Below are 17090 nucleotides of genomic sequence, written 5' to 3' on the forward strand. Positions count from 1 at the left end.
GACAAACCAAATATTCAATCATTTTTTGAGCAAATTGTAGAGAGTATTTCTTTACAAGACAAACAAATAACAATCAAAATGATATTTTTTCTACAAAAGTTTTTATATAGCAACGTGATTTCGTAGTCAAACCAATTCATTTCATAGTCAAACTTAAAAAAAGAAAAATAAAAAATAAAAAAATTACACCATTTCGCAGATAGGCTCAGAGGATTTCGCAGATGGACCTATTCCATCTGCGAAATTAACCCTATTTATACAGAAAAAATATTAAAAAAAAAAAATCTCATATGCGAAAGTACAAGTACCTAAAGTACAACTGTGCTTTAGGTACTTGTACTTTCGCAGATGGGACCTTCTCATTTGCGAAATGGGTGGCCATTTTTGTAATTTCGATCCTTTTTGGCTATTTTTGTAATGCAATTAATATAAATGACTATTTTTATCATTTTCTAAAAAAAAAAAAAACTAGGCCATGTTAGGACACCATCTTAATAAGAAAAAAACGATCAGACTGAATGAGATGTAAAATGTATCTGAACCAAAAAAAAAACAAAAAAAACAAACACGCTTCCAAAATTGCCCTAACCTAATCGACGCCTCTTCTCTCTCAAACCTCCGACGCTCCACTCTTCCATATCGGTTCTCCACCTTCGCATCTCCGGCGCCACCCTCCCACACCTCCCGCGCCACCGTCGCACAGCAGATTTCTCTTCAGGTATATGCCGTTCTTCTGTTTTCCTTTTTTCTCTCCTCAAATACACTGAAATCGCCGATTTCTGGCTGAAATCTGGTTATTGTTTGCTGAAATATCCTGCTTTTTGCTGAAATTATTTGATGGAATTATGTCTGATATAAAATTTATGAAATTATGTTCTGATGCAAAATTTTGCTGAGTCGAGGCGTATGTTCTTTAGTTCTTGTTTTTGCTGAGTCGAATTATGTTCTGATGCAAAAGTTCTGAAATTATCCTCCACATATGATGAAATTATTTGTTGATTTTGCTGAAAAGTTTATGAAGTTCGAATTGTATGATTCCTTGGCTGGATTGAGTACGCTATTGAATATACTATTGAATGCTGGATATTTTTACTCTCTATCGGTTCCTTTTCAAGTAACATACCTATATAGGTTTGATAGCATTTAGCATGAAATTAGAGTTTCACAGTTACTGATTTGTATATATGTATTTCAAAGCAAACATCTCCTCATTTATTTGCAAGATAGCTAAATATCATACTAGCAATGATCAGGATTCATGTATATTATGTGCATTCATACTGAATGTGTGTTTTTTCCTTTAAAGCAGCAACATTTTTCATTCACATGTTCAGGAACAGATCTGATTGTACACATTATTTCATCAATTTCTATCCAAAATTGTAACTATTTTACTTTTACATTCTAATTTTCTGCAAATTATACATTATATCCACTTCACATGCTTAATAAAAGGATTGTATTATATGCATCTGAAGAAAATAGTTCAAAAGGTTAAAATGTTCATTTTTATTATTCAGCTTAACTATTCAAATGTCTAACCAAACACCATGTTTTTATTCGGATGCAGATTTTCCATAGCCTCTTTGCCATTCATATGTATGAATAATTCAGATCACACCAAACAATCCCTATCTTTACACATTCATCTGTATTTGAATTCCAGTTGTAATATATCTGTTTCATCTGGAGATGGTGTCTCAAACAAAGAAGGAACCGAGTTTGAAAAAACTCGAATATCTGTCACTGGTATCCAAGGTGTGCACTGAGCTTGAATCTCACTTAGGGTTTGGAGACAAAGTGTTGGCTGAATTCATCACTGAGATAGGCAGGAAATGTGAAACTGTTGATGAATTCGATGCTAAATTGAAGGAAAACGGGGCTGAGATGCCTGATTACTTTGTTCACACTTTGTTGAAGATCATTCACGCGATTTTGCCTCCAAAACTGAAGTCTAAATCTGATAGCAAGAAAGATGATAATGTACCAAAGTCGAGTTTTCCAGCTTTGAATATTGGAGATACTAAGGATAGAGTTAAGGAGTTGGAAAGAGAGATTGAGATGGAAGCCAGAGAGAGGACACAACAAGATGGTGGGAGAGATTCTAGAGATAGAGACATTGACAGAGGTAGAGGAAGAGATAGGGATAAGGATAAGGATAGGAGAGATAGACACAGGGGAAGGGAGAATGATGACAGATATGACAGAAGAAGAAGAGGAGGAGAAGAAGATGATAGGGGTAGTCACAGGGGTAGAGAAAAGCATAGAGAAGATGACAGAGGTAGAGAAAGACACAGGGAAGATGAAGAAGAAGAAGAAGAAGAGGAAAACAGAAGAGAGAGGAAGAGTTATGGGAGACAATCAGATGAACCAGAATTATACCATGTCTACAAAGGTAGAGTCTCTAGGGTAATGGACAGTGGTTGCTTTGTTCAGCTTCATGAAATCAAGGGAAAAGAAGGTCTAGTTCATGTCTCACAAATGGCTACAAGGAGAATTCCCAATGCAAAAGATGTAGTCAAAAGAGATCAAGAAGTATTTGTCAAAGTAATCTCAATTTCAGGTCAAAAGCTTTCTCTTTCCATGAGAGATGTGGATCAGAACACTGGTAAAGATCTGTTACCTTTGAAGAAAACCGGAGATGATGAATCTTCAAGGACAAATCCGTCAAATGTCTCGAACACTTTCATCCCTACAACAAGAACAGGACTTTCAGGAATCAGAATCACAGAAGAAGATGTTGGTGTGCCTTCACGCAGACCTTTGAAAAGAATGAGTTCTCCAGAAAGATGGGAAGCGAAGCAATTGATAGCTTCAGGGGTGTTAAGTGTAAAAGAGTACCCAATGTATGATGAAGAAACAGATGGAATGCTTTACCAAGAAGAAGGAGCTGAAGAAGAACTTGAAGTTGAGTTAAACGAAGATGAACCTGCTTTTCTACAAGGTCAAAGCCGATACTCCATGGACATGTCACCTGTGAAAATCTTTAAAAATCCAGAAGGTTCTTTAAGCCGAGCAGCAGCTTTACAATCTGCTCTTATAAAAGAAAGAAGAGAAGTAAGAGAACAACAACAAAGAACAATGCTTGATTCCATTCCAAAAGATCTCAATCGTCCATGGGAAGACCCAATGCCAGAGACAGGTGAACGACATTTAGCTCAAGAACTCAGAGGGGTAGGATTGTCCGCATACGACATGCCCGAATGGAAAAAAGACGCTTTCGGTAAAGCGTTGACTTTCGGTCAAAGGTCAAAACTTTCTCTTCAAGAACAAAGACAAAGTTTACCGATTTACAAATTGAAGAAGGAATTGGTTCAAGCTGTACATGACAACCAGGTGTTGGTGGTGATCGGAGAAACCGGATCCGGGAAGACAACTCAGGTGACTCAGTATTTAGCGGAAGCCGGTTACACCACCAGGGGTAAAATCGGGTGTACACAACCCCGTAGAGTTGCAGCCATGTCTGTTGCTAAAAGAGTTGCAGAAGAATTCGGGTGTCGATTGGGTGAAGAAGTCGGATACGCGATCCGTTTTGAAGATTGCACAGGTCCAGAAACAGTTATCAAATACATGACAGATGGAATGCTTCTAAGAGAAATCTTAATCGATGAAAACTTATCTCAGTATTCAGTCATCATGCTCGATGAAGCACACGAGAGAACAATCCATACAGACGTTCTCTTCGGCTTACTAAAACAACTTATCAGAAGAAGACCTGATCTTAGATTAATTGTCACTTCAGCCACATTAGATGCTGAAAAATTCTCCGGGTATTTCTTCTCTTGTAATATTTTTACAATTCCCGGAAGAACATTTCCCGTTGAAATCCTCTACACGAAACAACCGGAATCCGATTACCTCGATGCAGCTCTCATCACAGTCATGCAAATCCACTTGACAGAACCCGAGGGGGACATTTTGGTCTTTTTAACAGGTCAAGAAGAAATCGACCACGCGTGTCAGTGTCTGTACGAGAGAATGAAAGGGTTAGGTAAAAACGTACCCGAGTTAATTATTTTACCGGTTTACAGCGCGCTTCCGAGTGAAATGCAATCGAGAATTTTCGACCCGGCCCCACCGGGGAAACGGAAGGTGGTTGTAGCAACGAATATTGCGGAAGCTTCTTTGACTATTGACGGGATATTTTACGTTATTGACCCTGGTTTTGCGAAACAGAACGTTTATAACCCGAAACAAGGGCTTGATTCGCTTGTGATTACTCCGATTTCGCAAGCATCCGCGAAGCAGCGGGCGGGTCGGGCGGGTCGTACGGGTCCCGGGAAATGTTACCGGCTTTATACCGAAAGCGCGTTCAATAACGAAATGTCTCCCACTTCGATTCCGGAAATTCAACGGATTAATCTCGGGTTGACTACTTTGACCTTAAAAGCAATGGGGATTAATGATCTTTTATCTTTCGATTTCATGGATCCGCCTTCTCCACAAGCTTTGATTTCTGCCATGGAACAGTTGTATAGTCTTGGAGCTTTAGATGAAGAAGGGCTTTTGACTAAATTAGGGAGAAAAATGGCAGAGTTTCCTCTTGAACCTCCTTTGTCAAAGATGCTTCTTGCAAGTGTTGACTTGGGGTGTAGTGATGAGATTTTGACTATTATTGCTATGATTCAAACTGGGAATATTTTTTATAGACCTAGAGAGAAGCAAGCTCAAGCTGATCAAAAAAGAGCAAAGTTTTTTCAACCTGAAGGTGATCATCTTACTCTGTTGGCTGTTTATGAAGCTTGGAAAGCTAAGAATTTTTCTGGGCCTTGGTGTTTTGAGAACTTTGTTCAGTCACGTTCGTTGAGAAGGGCACAAGATGTTAGGAAACAGCTTCTTTCTATAATGGACAAGTATGTTCTCTTTCTTACTTAATCTGGATTGCTATATATGTTGTTACCTTTTTTTTAAGTTTACTAAATTGCTATTTTTGGTTATTCAGGTACAAGCTGGATGTTGTGACTGCTGGGAAGAATTTTACAAAGATAAGGAAGGCGATAACAGCTGGGTTCTTTTTTCATGCTGCAAGGAAGGATCCACAAGAAGGGTATCGAACTATAGTTGAGAATCAACCGGTTTATATCCACCCAAGTAGTGCTCTGTTTCAAAGGCAACCAGATTGGGTGATTTACCATGAGTTAGTTATGACAACAAAAGAGTACATGCGTGAAGTTACTGTGGTTGATCCGAAGTGGCTGGTTGAGTTAGCTCCTAGGTTCTTTAAGGTTTCTGATCCTACTAAAATGAGCAAACGCAAACGTCAAGAACGAATTGAACCCCTTTATGATCGATACCATGAGCCGAATTCATGGAGGCTCAGTAAAAGGCGTGCTTAATCAGTTAATGTTTATGGTACACGTGGAAATGATGGAATTGTTTTTTTTTTCTGTTTCTATTTCTATTGTTGTGTCATGCTGTTTTTTTTGTCACTTAAAACACGTTTTGGTATGTTTAAGTGTTTGTTTTTATGAAGCAACTTTGTTTTTGTAAATATAATGTTTTCAACAATTTGTATTTTCCTTGAGGAGATGACATACCCAGGAGTTAATTGAAACAGGGACTTTTATTTATTTATTTTTTATTAATGAAGCCGGAAGACAAGACATGGAAAAAGACGGAATACATTTAACCTCAAAAAACAAAGCGCACAGACTTGCAATTAGAAGCAAAGAACATCTATCTAACACAAATAAATGAAAATTGAATAAAATATCTATGGTTCAATTGAATTATTGGTCACTCACCACAAAGAGTTAAGCTTCATATTCATCTTTATAATATATAATCAAGCATGCCAAAATATTAGAGAAGTTGATATCTCCATCATGAGGTCTACAACCTCACATTCATGAGGATCATTATGTTGCTTTGCAAAATGAGTAAAAGAAACAAATTGTATTTGGGTAGTCATTGAAACTTAAGAAAAATGGTTTCCAATGGAAATGATCGAATATACTGCATGTAAGAATAGAAAAAAAGAAAGATAATCCATACCCTAATGTTTAAAGCAACTATTAGTTCCACAAGCTCTATCAGATCATCTACTGCTACCTCTTTCGTTCTGAAATGGCACAAAGTCTGAAATCATTAACTGGAATTCTTCTGTCATAGGATTAGTGTAACACACAAACCATGCAATATCAACTTAGATTATGAGCACACCATCACACCATTTTGTTCTATTTCACAGTGTCTACTACTACTATTAACACATACAAAACCATGTAGGTACATAAACTTCATCTAACTAACCATGAAAGTTTTCTAAACATGGATCTGAATAGTTAAAATTAAACTTAAATTTGATTCGAACCAATCAAATTACAATTCACTTGAATCGGTTTTTATAATTCGGTTTTCAAGAGGTGAACATTTAAAAAATTATATAACTTGAATATTAGTCAACTTTAAACAAAAATAAATCATTTAGTTGCGAATTAAAATTTACTAAACAACTGTTAAGAAAAATAAATTACAATTTAATATTTTATAGATAAAAACATTTGAAAGTACATATCATGATTGTTTTTTGTTAGGGTACGCTTTCTAGTCTACTTAAAAATACAATTTAGTAAACTAGTAATTATTTAAAAGATGGGTATTAAAACAAAAAGTACAAATATATAAATAATAAATTGTTATTCGGTTTTTATTTTATAAATCGAAACCAATCCAAAATCAAAAATATTAATTTGGCTTCGCTGAAAACTTATTTAAAAATCGAATATTTAAACCAAATAGTCCAGTTCAAATTGTACAATTCGATTCGGCTTTATCCAAATAATAAATAACCCTACTTATATCATAATTGTATCATGCGTGTTGGAGAGGTGCCCCCAACCAATTGGTTGATTGTTGAAGTCCTATGGTTGAAAAATATCTAGATCTATGAGTAGGATTAATGAGTGCAGCAAACTATTTTTAGAAAATGAAAAAAGAAGAAGACATAATCCATAATCCATAGTTCATTATTTATGGTTATCATTATAAAATACTTTCAATAACCATCAAAGTAAACTTTAACCGAGTAAAAGAATATTTATTTCCAGATGACATTTGAAATGGAAAAATTTGTGCATGTGTCCACATGATATCCGTGTAGATTTAAAAATTTTGAATAATGATTTAAATGTTATTATTATTATTATTATTATTATTATTATTATTATTATAACCAATGGAAATGGAATTGACTTCTTTATGCGAAGATGGAGGAAGCAGTGAATACGATGACAACAATGTCCCTTAAGCGCATATGCAAAGAGGCCTTCATCTTCTTTCATGACCACAAATCCACTAAAGATGACGAATGTATATTTGCATGTGGCTTGATATGGAGGAAGCGGTGTATTTGCTATTCTGCATCATCACAAACAAACTTCCATTCCCTTCATTATAATAATATTCAGGAATAATAAAATTATTTTAATAATAATATCATTTAAAAAAAACATGGATGCAATGTGCACACAATGAGCATGTTCGACAAGCAAAAAGTAACCAAAAGCTCTTTTATTTGTTTACCACTGTTTACCAAAACTAGTTGGAAACTTCTAAAACATGTAAAATTACAAAAAAAAAAGTTTATCTAAAACATGCCATTGATTTAAAAAATGGTAATTAAGTCGGTTTGTAAAATTTTAAAAGCAATTTTTATTAAGGTTGTGTTTGACGTTCCATAGCTAGCTGAAAAGCTAGTTTATTTTTCAGAGTTTTTTAAGTTGTCATGTTTGGCAAATCAAAAAATAGCTTATAAAGTAGTTTTTTAAAAAGCTACTTAGACTAGTTTTTTAAGAACATTTTTAAAAATTTCCAAATATACCTTTTATTAATTATAAAAACACATACTTTTAAATGTCCTTTTATGTCATTTCATATTTTTCAGCTAGCTTTTTAGCTAGTTTTATCAAACGTCGTTTTTTATCGGTTAGTTTTTCAGCTATCAGCTATATTTTTAGCCTTTCAGCTATTAGCTAGCTTTTCAGTTAACAACTAGTTTTTCAGCTAGCACGCCAAACATAGCCTAAACTTGAAATAACTTTTGGATTTAGAGCTTTCTATTTTAGCTAAAATCTAGAAGCTCTTACTACCCAACAAACTTTATTTTTTAATTTGAATTTTTTCTTAAAATTTAAAAGCTAAAAGCTCCTAAAAAATGCATGTCTAACATACCCCATATGTATAATTTTGCCGCATTGAATGTCAAAATGGTTTAAATAAAGTACCAATAATAGTTTCACAAACTGACCATTATTTAGATTCATGACATTAAACCCATTATTTATTCTAACTATATGGTTTCACAAGTTTGTCACTTAAGAACAGGGATGCTCTGTTCATGACGGAAGAAGTTTGAAGGGTCAAACTTGCTCTTAATTTTCCTCAACTTAGAAAAGTTATCTTTAAAGTAGTTAATTCCCCAATTAACATTACTTTCTCCATTTATTCCAAGATCAAGATCTCTATAATTTACATAAGCTTCTCTTGGGGACTTTGAAACATACTTTGTCATATACTCATAAACCTTCCGATTCATACTTACATACTTGTCCTCCATTCCAGAATCCATCCACGAGCTATAGTACTGAATCTTAAAAAGAATTCCGTTCCTATGCGGAAACGGAATAGATGATTCCGAAATCTTGCTCATGATTCCGCCGTACGGGTTCCAAATGATAAAAGGACTTCCTTCTTCCAACATTATTTTCCATAATCCTTCTAACCCCGATTCCGGTATCACTTCCTTCACAAAATCCGATTTTGCTTTGAAATAATTCAAAGACCTCGGTTTTCCATCAAGGAGGACAGATGGCGGGGTGTTTAAAGGGTACGCCCCGATAAACATAACCGACTCGATCCAACTCATTTCGATAAAATCCTCCTTTTTTACTCCCAATTCCGGAAAACCCGCATTCATAATCTCCAACAGTCTATCTCCCCTACCGAGAAACAACGCTTGGTAAGTCGTACTTAGTGTTTTATCACTTGTACGACTAATAAAGGCTCTGACAAAAAGATCTTCATCGAAATTTGGTGCCACTTGTTGCCATTTGTAAAGAATCTTGGTAGCGCCTTGTTCCAATGTTCTTGGAACGTTGAAAACAGTGACAGTGGCAGGAACAGGTACAAGTTTCAGTTTCCACGAAACAATAATTCCAAAACTACCCCCACCACCACCGCGTATTGCCCAAAAAACATCCTCCCCCATCGATTTTCGATCTAAAATCTTCCCATTTGCATTAACAATTCTCGCGTCTATCACGTTATCCCCCAAAAGCCCGTATTTTCTCATCAACGACCCGTACCCGCCTCCCGACACAAGTCCGCCCACCCCCAAACTCGTGCAAATACTCCCCGGAATCCCAACCGTTTTGCTCTTCTCCGCCACCCGATAATAAACCTCACCGATTGTGGCCCCCGCCTCAACCCAAACGGAATTATCCGCCAAGTCAACGTTGACTGCTCGCATCTTTGACAAGTCAATGACAACAAACGTGGGACCCGTAACCGATGTATAGGACACTCCTTCATAATCATGCCCACCACTTCTTATCCGAATATGAATCCCGAGCTTTTTAGCACAAATAACCGCGGATTGGATGTGGGATTCGTTTGATGGGGTGAAAATGGATTCGGGTTTTGGGGTTGATTGGGTTGTGAATCTGAGATTTATGGCCCGGGAATTGAGGATTGAGATGAAGTTAGTGTCGTTTTTGGTGAAGAAAGAGTTGGGGGTTTGGATGTTCGAAAGACATTGATGGAAGGTTTCTTGAATTTGTTGCGAAGATGAAAATGGAGTTAGTGATATAAGAAGTACGAGAATAAATCTTAAAGAAGACATTTTTTTTTTCTGCATGTCTTGAATAGGTAGATGGGCGCTTCAATTTATATTTACTTAGGTTTGATGAAATCAATGCAGGAGTTTGACATTTTACTCTTTATGACGTTGGTGTCGTTAAATTTTTGCTATGTTTAGAGTATCTCCAAACCATAACGGCACACTTGCAATGGTCAAAAAAATGGATCGAATAATACCAAAAAAAGTATATAACTAGTATATCTTTTGTAATTCATGCAGATTATTAAAATCATTATCTATATTAAATATTTTAAAAATATGTATGTTTTTGTTATATTAACTTTACAAATTGTATGTCCATAAAATTATAACAAAATAATTTTCCGTATCTGATTAGCTTTAATTAATTGTAATTTTATTAAATCAACTTTTTATGATATATATATATATATATATATATATATATATATATATATATATATATATATATATATATATATATATATATATAACACCATGTATTTATAGAAATATTAAAAAGATATATGAAAAAAAATAAATATTTATTGGTCGTCTTCTATTAGATTTTTTTTGAACGGCAATATGTTAAAAACAACTAGCTAGGTGGTAGAATATTACAAAATATAAAAATGATTCCATTAGATATACGTTGATTTTATGTGTTATTATAACCATCACATTGATGACTCATTGGATAATGAGATAAGGTTTGGGCTTCCATATGGAGGGTCTCAAGTTCAAATCTTGAGGTTTCAACGAGGGTTTGGCTTAGACGGAATAATATAGCATCACTTGAAGATGAAAAGCAAGACGTTCTGTATCTTCATCAAAGGATGAACCACCTCTAGAAAGCCGATACTAAAAACGAGAAATGCATGTGTTATATATATGCTATGTGTATTGTAAGATATATATGTCAATTATAAGTTTTTATAAAAAAATGTCACGGTCTTTTATATTTTAAAACATATTTAAAATTTTAAATAAATTTAAACCATATAAATTATTTTTTATTTTTAATGATCAATTAATATCATCTAATAGATAACATAATATTACAACTAATAAGTATTATATTTAAATTATAGTTATTCAATTAAAATAAATTAGAAATAAATAATATAAATTTGAGGAACTAAATTTGCAAAACTTTGATATCATTTTGATGTAAAAGAATGACCCAAGTTCCATTGTCTTCAAGTGCTTGCATTTCTTTGCATTGCTTCTTTCTAATTTGGATCGGTAACTTTAGGCTCATCATGAGAAGTGATAGCTGCAAGGTAAGCTTGATGAGACATAGAAAATTTATCATAAGAGATGTCGGAGAGATGGTATGTACCATGAGGGGGGAATCTGAATTGGGAACAACGACATGAACGGTGGTGGAATGTTCGAGAGATGGTAGCAGATCCATGAAAAACTCGCTCGAGTGTCTTGGTTTATTCTTTGTTCTTGTACTCCGCCAATTTATTTCCTAATTGCTTCTCTTTCTTTAAGTGAAAAAACTTGTATCCCTTTTGTCCCATCAGGTAACCTAGGAATACACATGGTTTACCTTTCTCACTAAATTTATCATGTTTTCTAATGCTGTCATGAACATAGGCAAAACAACCAAAAATCTATAGGTGATTGTATGTTGGTATCTTTCCAAGTAACATCTCATGAAGAGTTTTGTTTTCAAGGACCTTGGTAGGGAGTTTGTTGATAGTTTAGGCTACAATCAAGATGCAATCTCCCCAAAACTCTATTGGTAATGATGCCTGAAAACGTAATGCATGACCCATTTCTAAGAGATGTATGTATTTTCTTTTAACTACACCATTTTGTTGTGGCGTATAAGGACATGTAGTTTCTATAATAATTCCTTGTTCTTTTTAGAATTCCATCAAGCATCTAGACTTAAATTCCGAACCATTATCTGTTTGAATACTTTTAACTTTTGTATCAAATTGGGTTTTAGTCATGTTGCAAAATGTGATAAGAAAATGACCTACTTCAGACTTAGTTTTCATTAAATAAACCCAAACTCCTCTACTATAGTCATCAACAATTGATAAGAAAAATGTTCTTCATTTATAGTAGCTTTTTTATATGGACCCCAAATGTCAACATGTATCAACTCAGAAATCTTTATTGTTTTGGAAAAACTAATAGGAAAAAGGAAGTTTGGTTTGTTTTGGTCTAAGACATGAATCACAAAACTGATTACAATTACCTACATCTACTTGTTATAATTTCTTCAATACTCCCTCTGAAGCGTGGCCCAATCTTCTATGCCAAACCATCTCCTTATTCAAAACTGTCATTGCCACCATACTCTCTTTGAACGACTCCAAGTAGTATAATCCACCACTTTCCTTACTCGTCCCAATCAGGTTCCTTGAACGTAAGTCCTATATATAACATGTTTTTGGAAGGAATATTATGGAACAATTTAAATCATTTGAAAGACGACTTACAGAAAGCAAGTTGCAATTGAAATTTGGATCATTCAATATATCTTTCAAACTAAAATCATTAGTTAGATGTAAGTTGCCAATGTGTTTAACAAGTATAGATTTAGCATTAGGTATAGTGACAAAACTATTATGTTGATTAGTTGTAAGGTCTTTCAATCATTATGCACGTGGAGTAATATGCTCACGGGCTCCAGATTCAATAATCCAAGAAATTAGGTTTTTAATCTTACTAGTCATATAGACCTTAGGAATATTCTTACCACTCATATTGTCCTTAGGATGTTATTGGTTTTCTTGGAAGACCTTAGCATGCACACGAGATTTGCATATTCTTCTTTTGTGATCATGGGAGGGCTTGTTTCTTCTACGACTGTTGCATCTTTACCTTGCATTCTTTGTTTACTGGTATGATTCTTTCTATTTGTGCCTTTCGTGTTCCACCACTCTGGATACCCAATTAATTTGAAGCAACCTTCAACCATATGACTAGGCTTTTGACAATGCGTGCACCAATTTTCTTCTGATTTTATGAATTTTCGGTTGTCTTGTTTAAAGTTTGATTGCGATCCAAACTGATTAGTTTGATGGGAAACAATTTTCCTGTTGTTTGGAACACCAAGTATTCCGAATTGGGGACGTGTGACATGCCAATCTGTCGTTGATGTTCATCTTGGCTAACAAGATGGTATGCATCGTTTAGAGTAGGTAGCAGGCTACTGCTGAGTATCTGAGTCCTTACAACAATAATTTCTTCGATTAACCCCATAAGGAAACCATATAGTTGCTCTTTATCTCGAAGTTTAGTGATTTCTTTGTTGATTTCACATAGACATCTATTACATGAACATGTAGGGATTTGACTGATGGACTGAATTTCATCCCACACACTCCTTAGCTTTGTGTACTATGATGATACAGTCAAATTGTTTTGTTGTATAGTGGTAATCACACGCCACAGTTCATATGCTTGAGGAGCATTCTCTTTTCCAAATCTTTCATTGACATCCAACAATATATCCCTGGCAGTGGTGGCGTATTTCACACTTCTCTTTATCTCTTTCTCCATAGAACTCACCATCCATCCTCGCACCATCGCATTGCATATCTTCCAGTTGGGTAGATCTTCTAAATCTTCTTGCGGCATAGACGGGGTTCCATAGACGAACACTATTCTATTCTTGGCAAAAATGGCGTTGATCATCTCATTTTCCCAGTCTCCATAATTCCCATCGCGCAGAAGGTATTCTCATACAAAGTATTGTTCAGGGTGATCAGAACTGGTGAGGAAGTAGGGTGAAGTTATGTCGATGATGGATTTTTCTCCTTTGGACGAATTTGGTTTATCGTCAACCATTATGGACGAGCACTAGGATTGATTCTCCAATATTTGCTTTGATACCATAATAATTTTAGGCTAAGAAAAGTTTCTGATCTTCTTATTAATTAAAACAAGATTACATCAAGGTATTTATATTAATATAACCTAATAAGATAAGGATCCAAGTCCTTGAGGAAGAAGAAAACAAGAAAAATAAGGAAACTAAATAACAACTAATAATAATCTCAACATCCCCATCTTTTGTTCGTAATTTCATGCTCATACAAGACTTGATATTGAGGTTATAGTAGGCATGGTGAGCAGGTTCGTAAATTCTCCAAAAATATAACACTCGAATGTTGTATTCTAAATACTTCATTATATAAAAAGGAACCCGAGAGCTAGATTGTTTTTCAAAAAGATGTCTAATCGAGAAGTCAAAGTCTTCACGGATGCATATTGGGGAGGATCTAGTGTAGATGGTCGATTTATAACCGATTATTGTACTTTTGTGTGGGGTAATCTTGTCCCTTGGTGAAGTAAGAATCAATCGGTCGTAGCTAGAAGTAGTGTAAAGGCTGAACTTTGGGCTATGTGTCAAGGAATTTGGCTAGGAAGGATGCTTCAAGAGCTTAAGATTTCGAAGAGCATAAACATGACAATTTTCTGTGACAATAATGAGACAATTGAAATTACTAAAAGTCCAATTCATCATGATCGAAGAAACACATGGAAATTGACCGTCATTTTATCAAGGAAAAACATGATGCTATTATTTTGAATATGTCACATGTTCCTTCAAACTACAAATGTTCTGATCAAGGCGCTTCCAAAGAACAAATTCGACAACATGAAAGGCAAGATGAATATGATTGATATTCATACCTAATGTGAGGGGAGCGAAGAATTCTCGCATATTACATATTATTTAATTTTGTTCTTATCGGGTTTTATTTTAAATGTCATTATCTATTAGGAATTAGAGCCCAACTAGAATTAAATATGTTAGCCAGCCCTAACTATTCTTAGTATTTATATCCATCTTGTTCTACATATTTTAATTCAATTCAACAATAATAAAAATTTATTTTTCCCCTTCTATTCTTAGTATTTTATATCCTTCTCGTTCTACATATTTTTATTCAATTCAACAATAATAAAAATTTTCTTTTCTTCTATACTAAGTACTAACAATGTAGGAAACCGTAGTTGGGGTAGAAACTAGTGCATACAAAAGTTACGGGATTGTCTTATAACATATGGATCCTTTATTTAAGATATGATTCTGATTTTTGTTTATAAATGGAATCTATTGCTTAATTCACTGCAATAAACATATAATTAATATAGACGATTCCTTTAGAATTAATTAATCTCATGACATTCAATCTTGGATCATATTATACTTCTCATTAGCTTTTTTAATCAGTAACATAAATACAAATTTAGATAACTGTTACCTAATCCAAACTATGTTACAATAGCACGAATTCTATCTCTTCAACATATTTCCTTCTTTTGCTTTGTTTAAATCCATTTCAACACTTGTACGTTTTTCTTTTTCAGGTTGTTTCGGTATGCTATCTGGACGAACCACTATCATATATGCTCGTGAAGGGGGTCCTCAAAACACGCTAGAGGTCTTGAATTTCTTTTCTAAAACCATGGTTTCATTTCATTTAGAGCTTAATTTTCATTTTTATGAAAGTTTCATTAGATTGTCACATCCTTTCGTGTGTGCATGCCCGATCCATATGGATTTCATGCCGTGGGTCACGAGACGTAATAATGCCCCCATACTCGACCAACATAATTTATACAAGAAAAAATTAAACCATTTTTATTTACAGAAATTATTGCCATAGACACAAAAACTTGCAACCATCACCTAAGACATCGATTTCTCGTATTTAAGGCCAATATATTCATATTTGATTATTTGAAGAAACTGGTCAGATAAGAAAACTAATACTCAGACAAATGTGAAATTACTTAATTATCCCTGATTTTGAGTGGCTATCATGTGTAAAAAAGCATAACTTGTATTTTCAGCCACATCGGAAAGAGATATGGTCACCTTGTTAAACAGTTGGTCATTCCGAGCTCTCAAAATCCACCATAAACTCCATAGCAAATACTGATAATCGTTTTCCTCTGCCTCGGACAATGTCTCCAATGTGCTGCATAATCCACGATTTCCCCTACCTTTGTGAATTGAAGTTTGGGAATATCGCATCATCTAGACACCCAATCCCAAATGAAGAGATTTACTTGATGAAGAGTAAAAACTTGAGAGGTTTAATAATATTTTGAATAAGAGAAAGACTATTCATACTTAATTGTGATAGATACTATGGATTAGGGGTGCAAACGAGCCAAGCTACTTGCGAGCTACTCGAGATCGGATCGTTAAAAGCTCGACTCGAAATCGATTTTAAACGAGCCCGAGCCGAGCTCGAGCTTAATATTAAGCTCGTTTATTAAACGAGCTCGAGCTCGAGCCTATGTCATTAAGCTTGACTAGGTTCGCGAGCCTAAACGAGCCTTTATATAATATAATTTAATATTATTTATATATATTAAAATAAAAACATATTAGGGGAATTATGGATTTAGGGTATTAGTAAACAAGCTTCTTAACGAGCTCGAACCGAGCTTAAGCTTATTTAGACACGTCAGATAAAAAACGAGTTGAGCCCGAGCCCGAGTCGAGCTTGTATAATTCTTTACGAGCTCGAGCCGAGCTCAGTATAAGGAAGCTCGAATCGATCCGAGCTCGAGCTCGAGCCTTATATAACTTAAACGAGTCCGAGCCGAGCCTGGCCAGACTTGGGCTCGGCTCGTTATGGACTCTATTTAGTGGAGATTTAGTGCACTAAATTTTTTTTATAGGGGCCCAACAACATAGCCCAAAAATCAAGAAAAACCTCTGGACTCCCAGGATCAAAAACTTAAACCCGAACTCTCATGAGTAAAATGGATCCACAAAATTCCTCAAAAATCCCCAAAATTCCACAAGAAATCAACAAAGAAAAAACGCCATTGGTTGAAACCTTAATCTCTACGAAAAATGGCACAAGATATTGTTAATATATAAATCATTTGCTTACCGTTTAATAGTCTAAATTCGGGAAATTGTTTTTCTTCATGTGCTTTTACTAATAAACTAGATGAAGACCCGGCGCGCCGTTGGGGTGGGGTTGGATTGGCCTGGACAAAATTTGTTACGAAATGATTGAAGTGCCAAAGTTATATAAAAGATTAACAAGAGCTTTAATTTTTTTTTACAAATATTTACAATAATTGAAAATTCAAAGTTATTAAAGAAGTAAAACACATGAATAGTAACATGAAAACAGAAATGAAAAGTGAAGAAAATCTCAATTGCATAGCAAGGTAGGTCTGCTCACATCTAGGGATGAAAATTGGTTCAAACTCGGGCTGGATGGAACCGGAACAGGTTAACGGGATTTTGTAGAATAGTAAACCGAAC

At 34.8% G+C, this 17090-nt stretch overlaps 2 protein-coding genes across 2 annotated transcripts; one reads left to right on the forward strand and one right to left on the reverse strand.

The window, feature by feature from the left end:
- The first annotated feature begins 520 nt into the window (after positions 1-520).
- On the forward strand, positions 521-5570 carry LOC111905542 (probable pre-mRNA-splicing factor ATP-dependent RNA helicase DEAH5). The gene is made up of 3 exons (XM_023901231.3): positions 521-718; positions 1571-4853; positions 4943-5570. Exons 2-3 carry the CDS (start codon positions 1693-1695, stop codon positions 5334-5336), a joined length of 3555 nt encoding a protein of 1184 aa, XP_023756999.1. The 5' UTR covers positions 521-718; positions 1571-1692; the 3' UTR covers positions 5337-5570.
- A 2609-nt stretch (positions 5571-8179) lies between these two features.
- On the reverse strand, positions 8180-9846 carry LOC111905552 (berberine bridge enzyme-like 15). Its single transcript, XM_023901238.3, has one exon. It carries the CDS (start codon positions 9839-9841, stop codon positions 8312-8314), a length of 1530 nt encoding a protein of 509 aa, XP_023757006.2. The 5' UTR covers positions 9842-9846; the 3' UTR covers positions 8180-8311.
- Positions 9847-17090: the final 7244 nt, after the last annotated feature.

The sequence above is a fragment of the Lactuca sativa genome, chromosome 7 (assembly GCF_002870075.4).
Source record: "Lactuca sativa cultivar Salinas chromosome 7, Lsat_Salinas_v11, whole genome shotgun sequence".
Lineage (NCBI taxonomy): Eukaryota > Viridiplantae > Streptophyta > Magnoliopsida > Asterales > Asteraceae > Lactuca > Lactuca sativa.

Excerpts from the sequence above, each read along its gene's own strand:
- LOC111905542 (XM_023901231.3), top strand. The coding sequence starts at position 1,693 with ATGGTGTCTCAAACAAAGAAGGAACCGAGTTTGAAAAAACTCGAATAT. Across the intron at positions 4,854-4,942 it reads CTTCTTTCTATAATGGACAA|GTACAAGCTGGATGTTGTGA; the intron begins GTATGTTCTCTT and ends TTGGTTATTCAG.
- LOC111905552 (XM_023901238.3), bottom strand. The coding sequence starts at position 9,841 with ATGTCTTCTTTAAGATTTATTCTCGTACTTCTTATATCACTAACTCCA.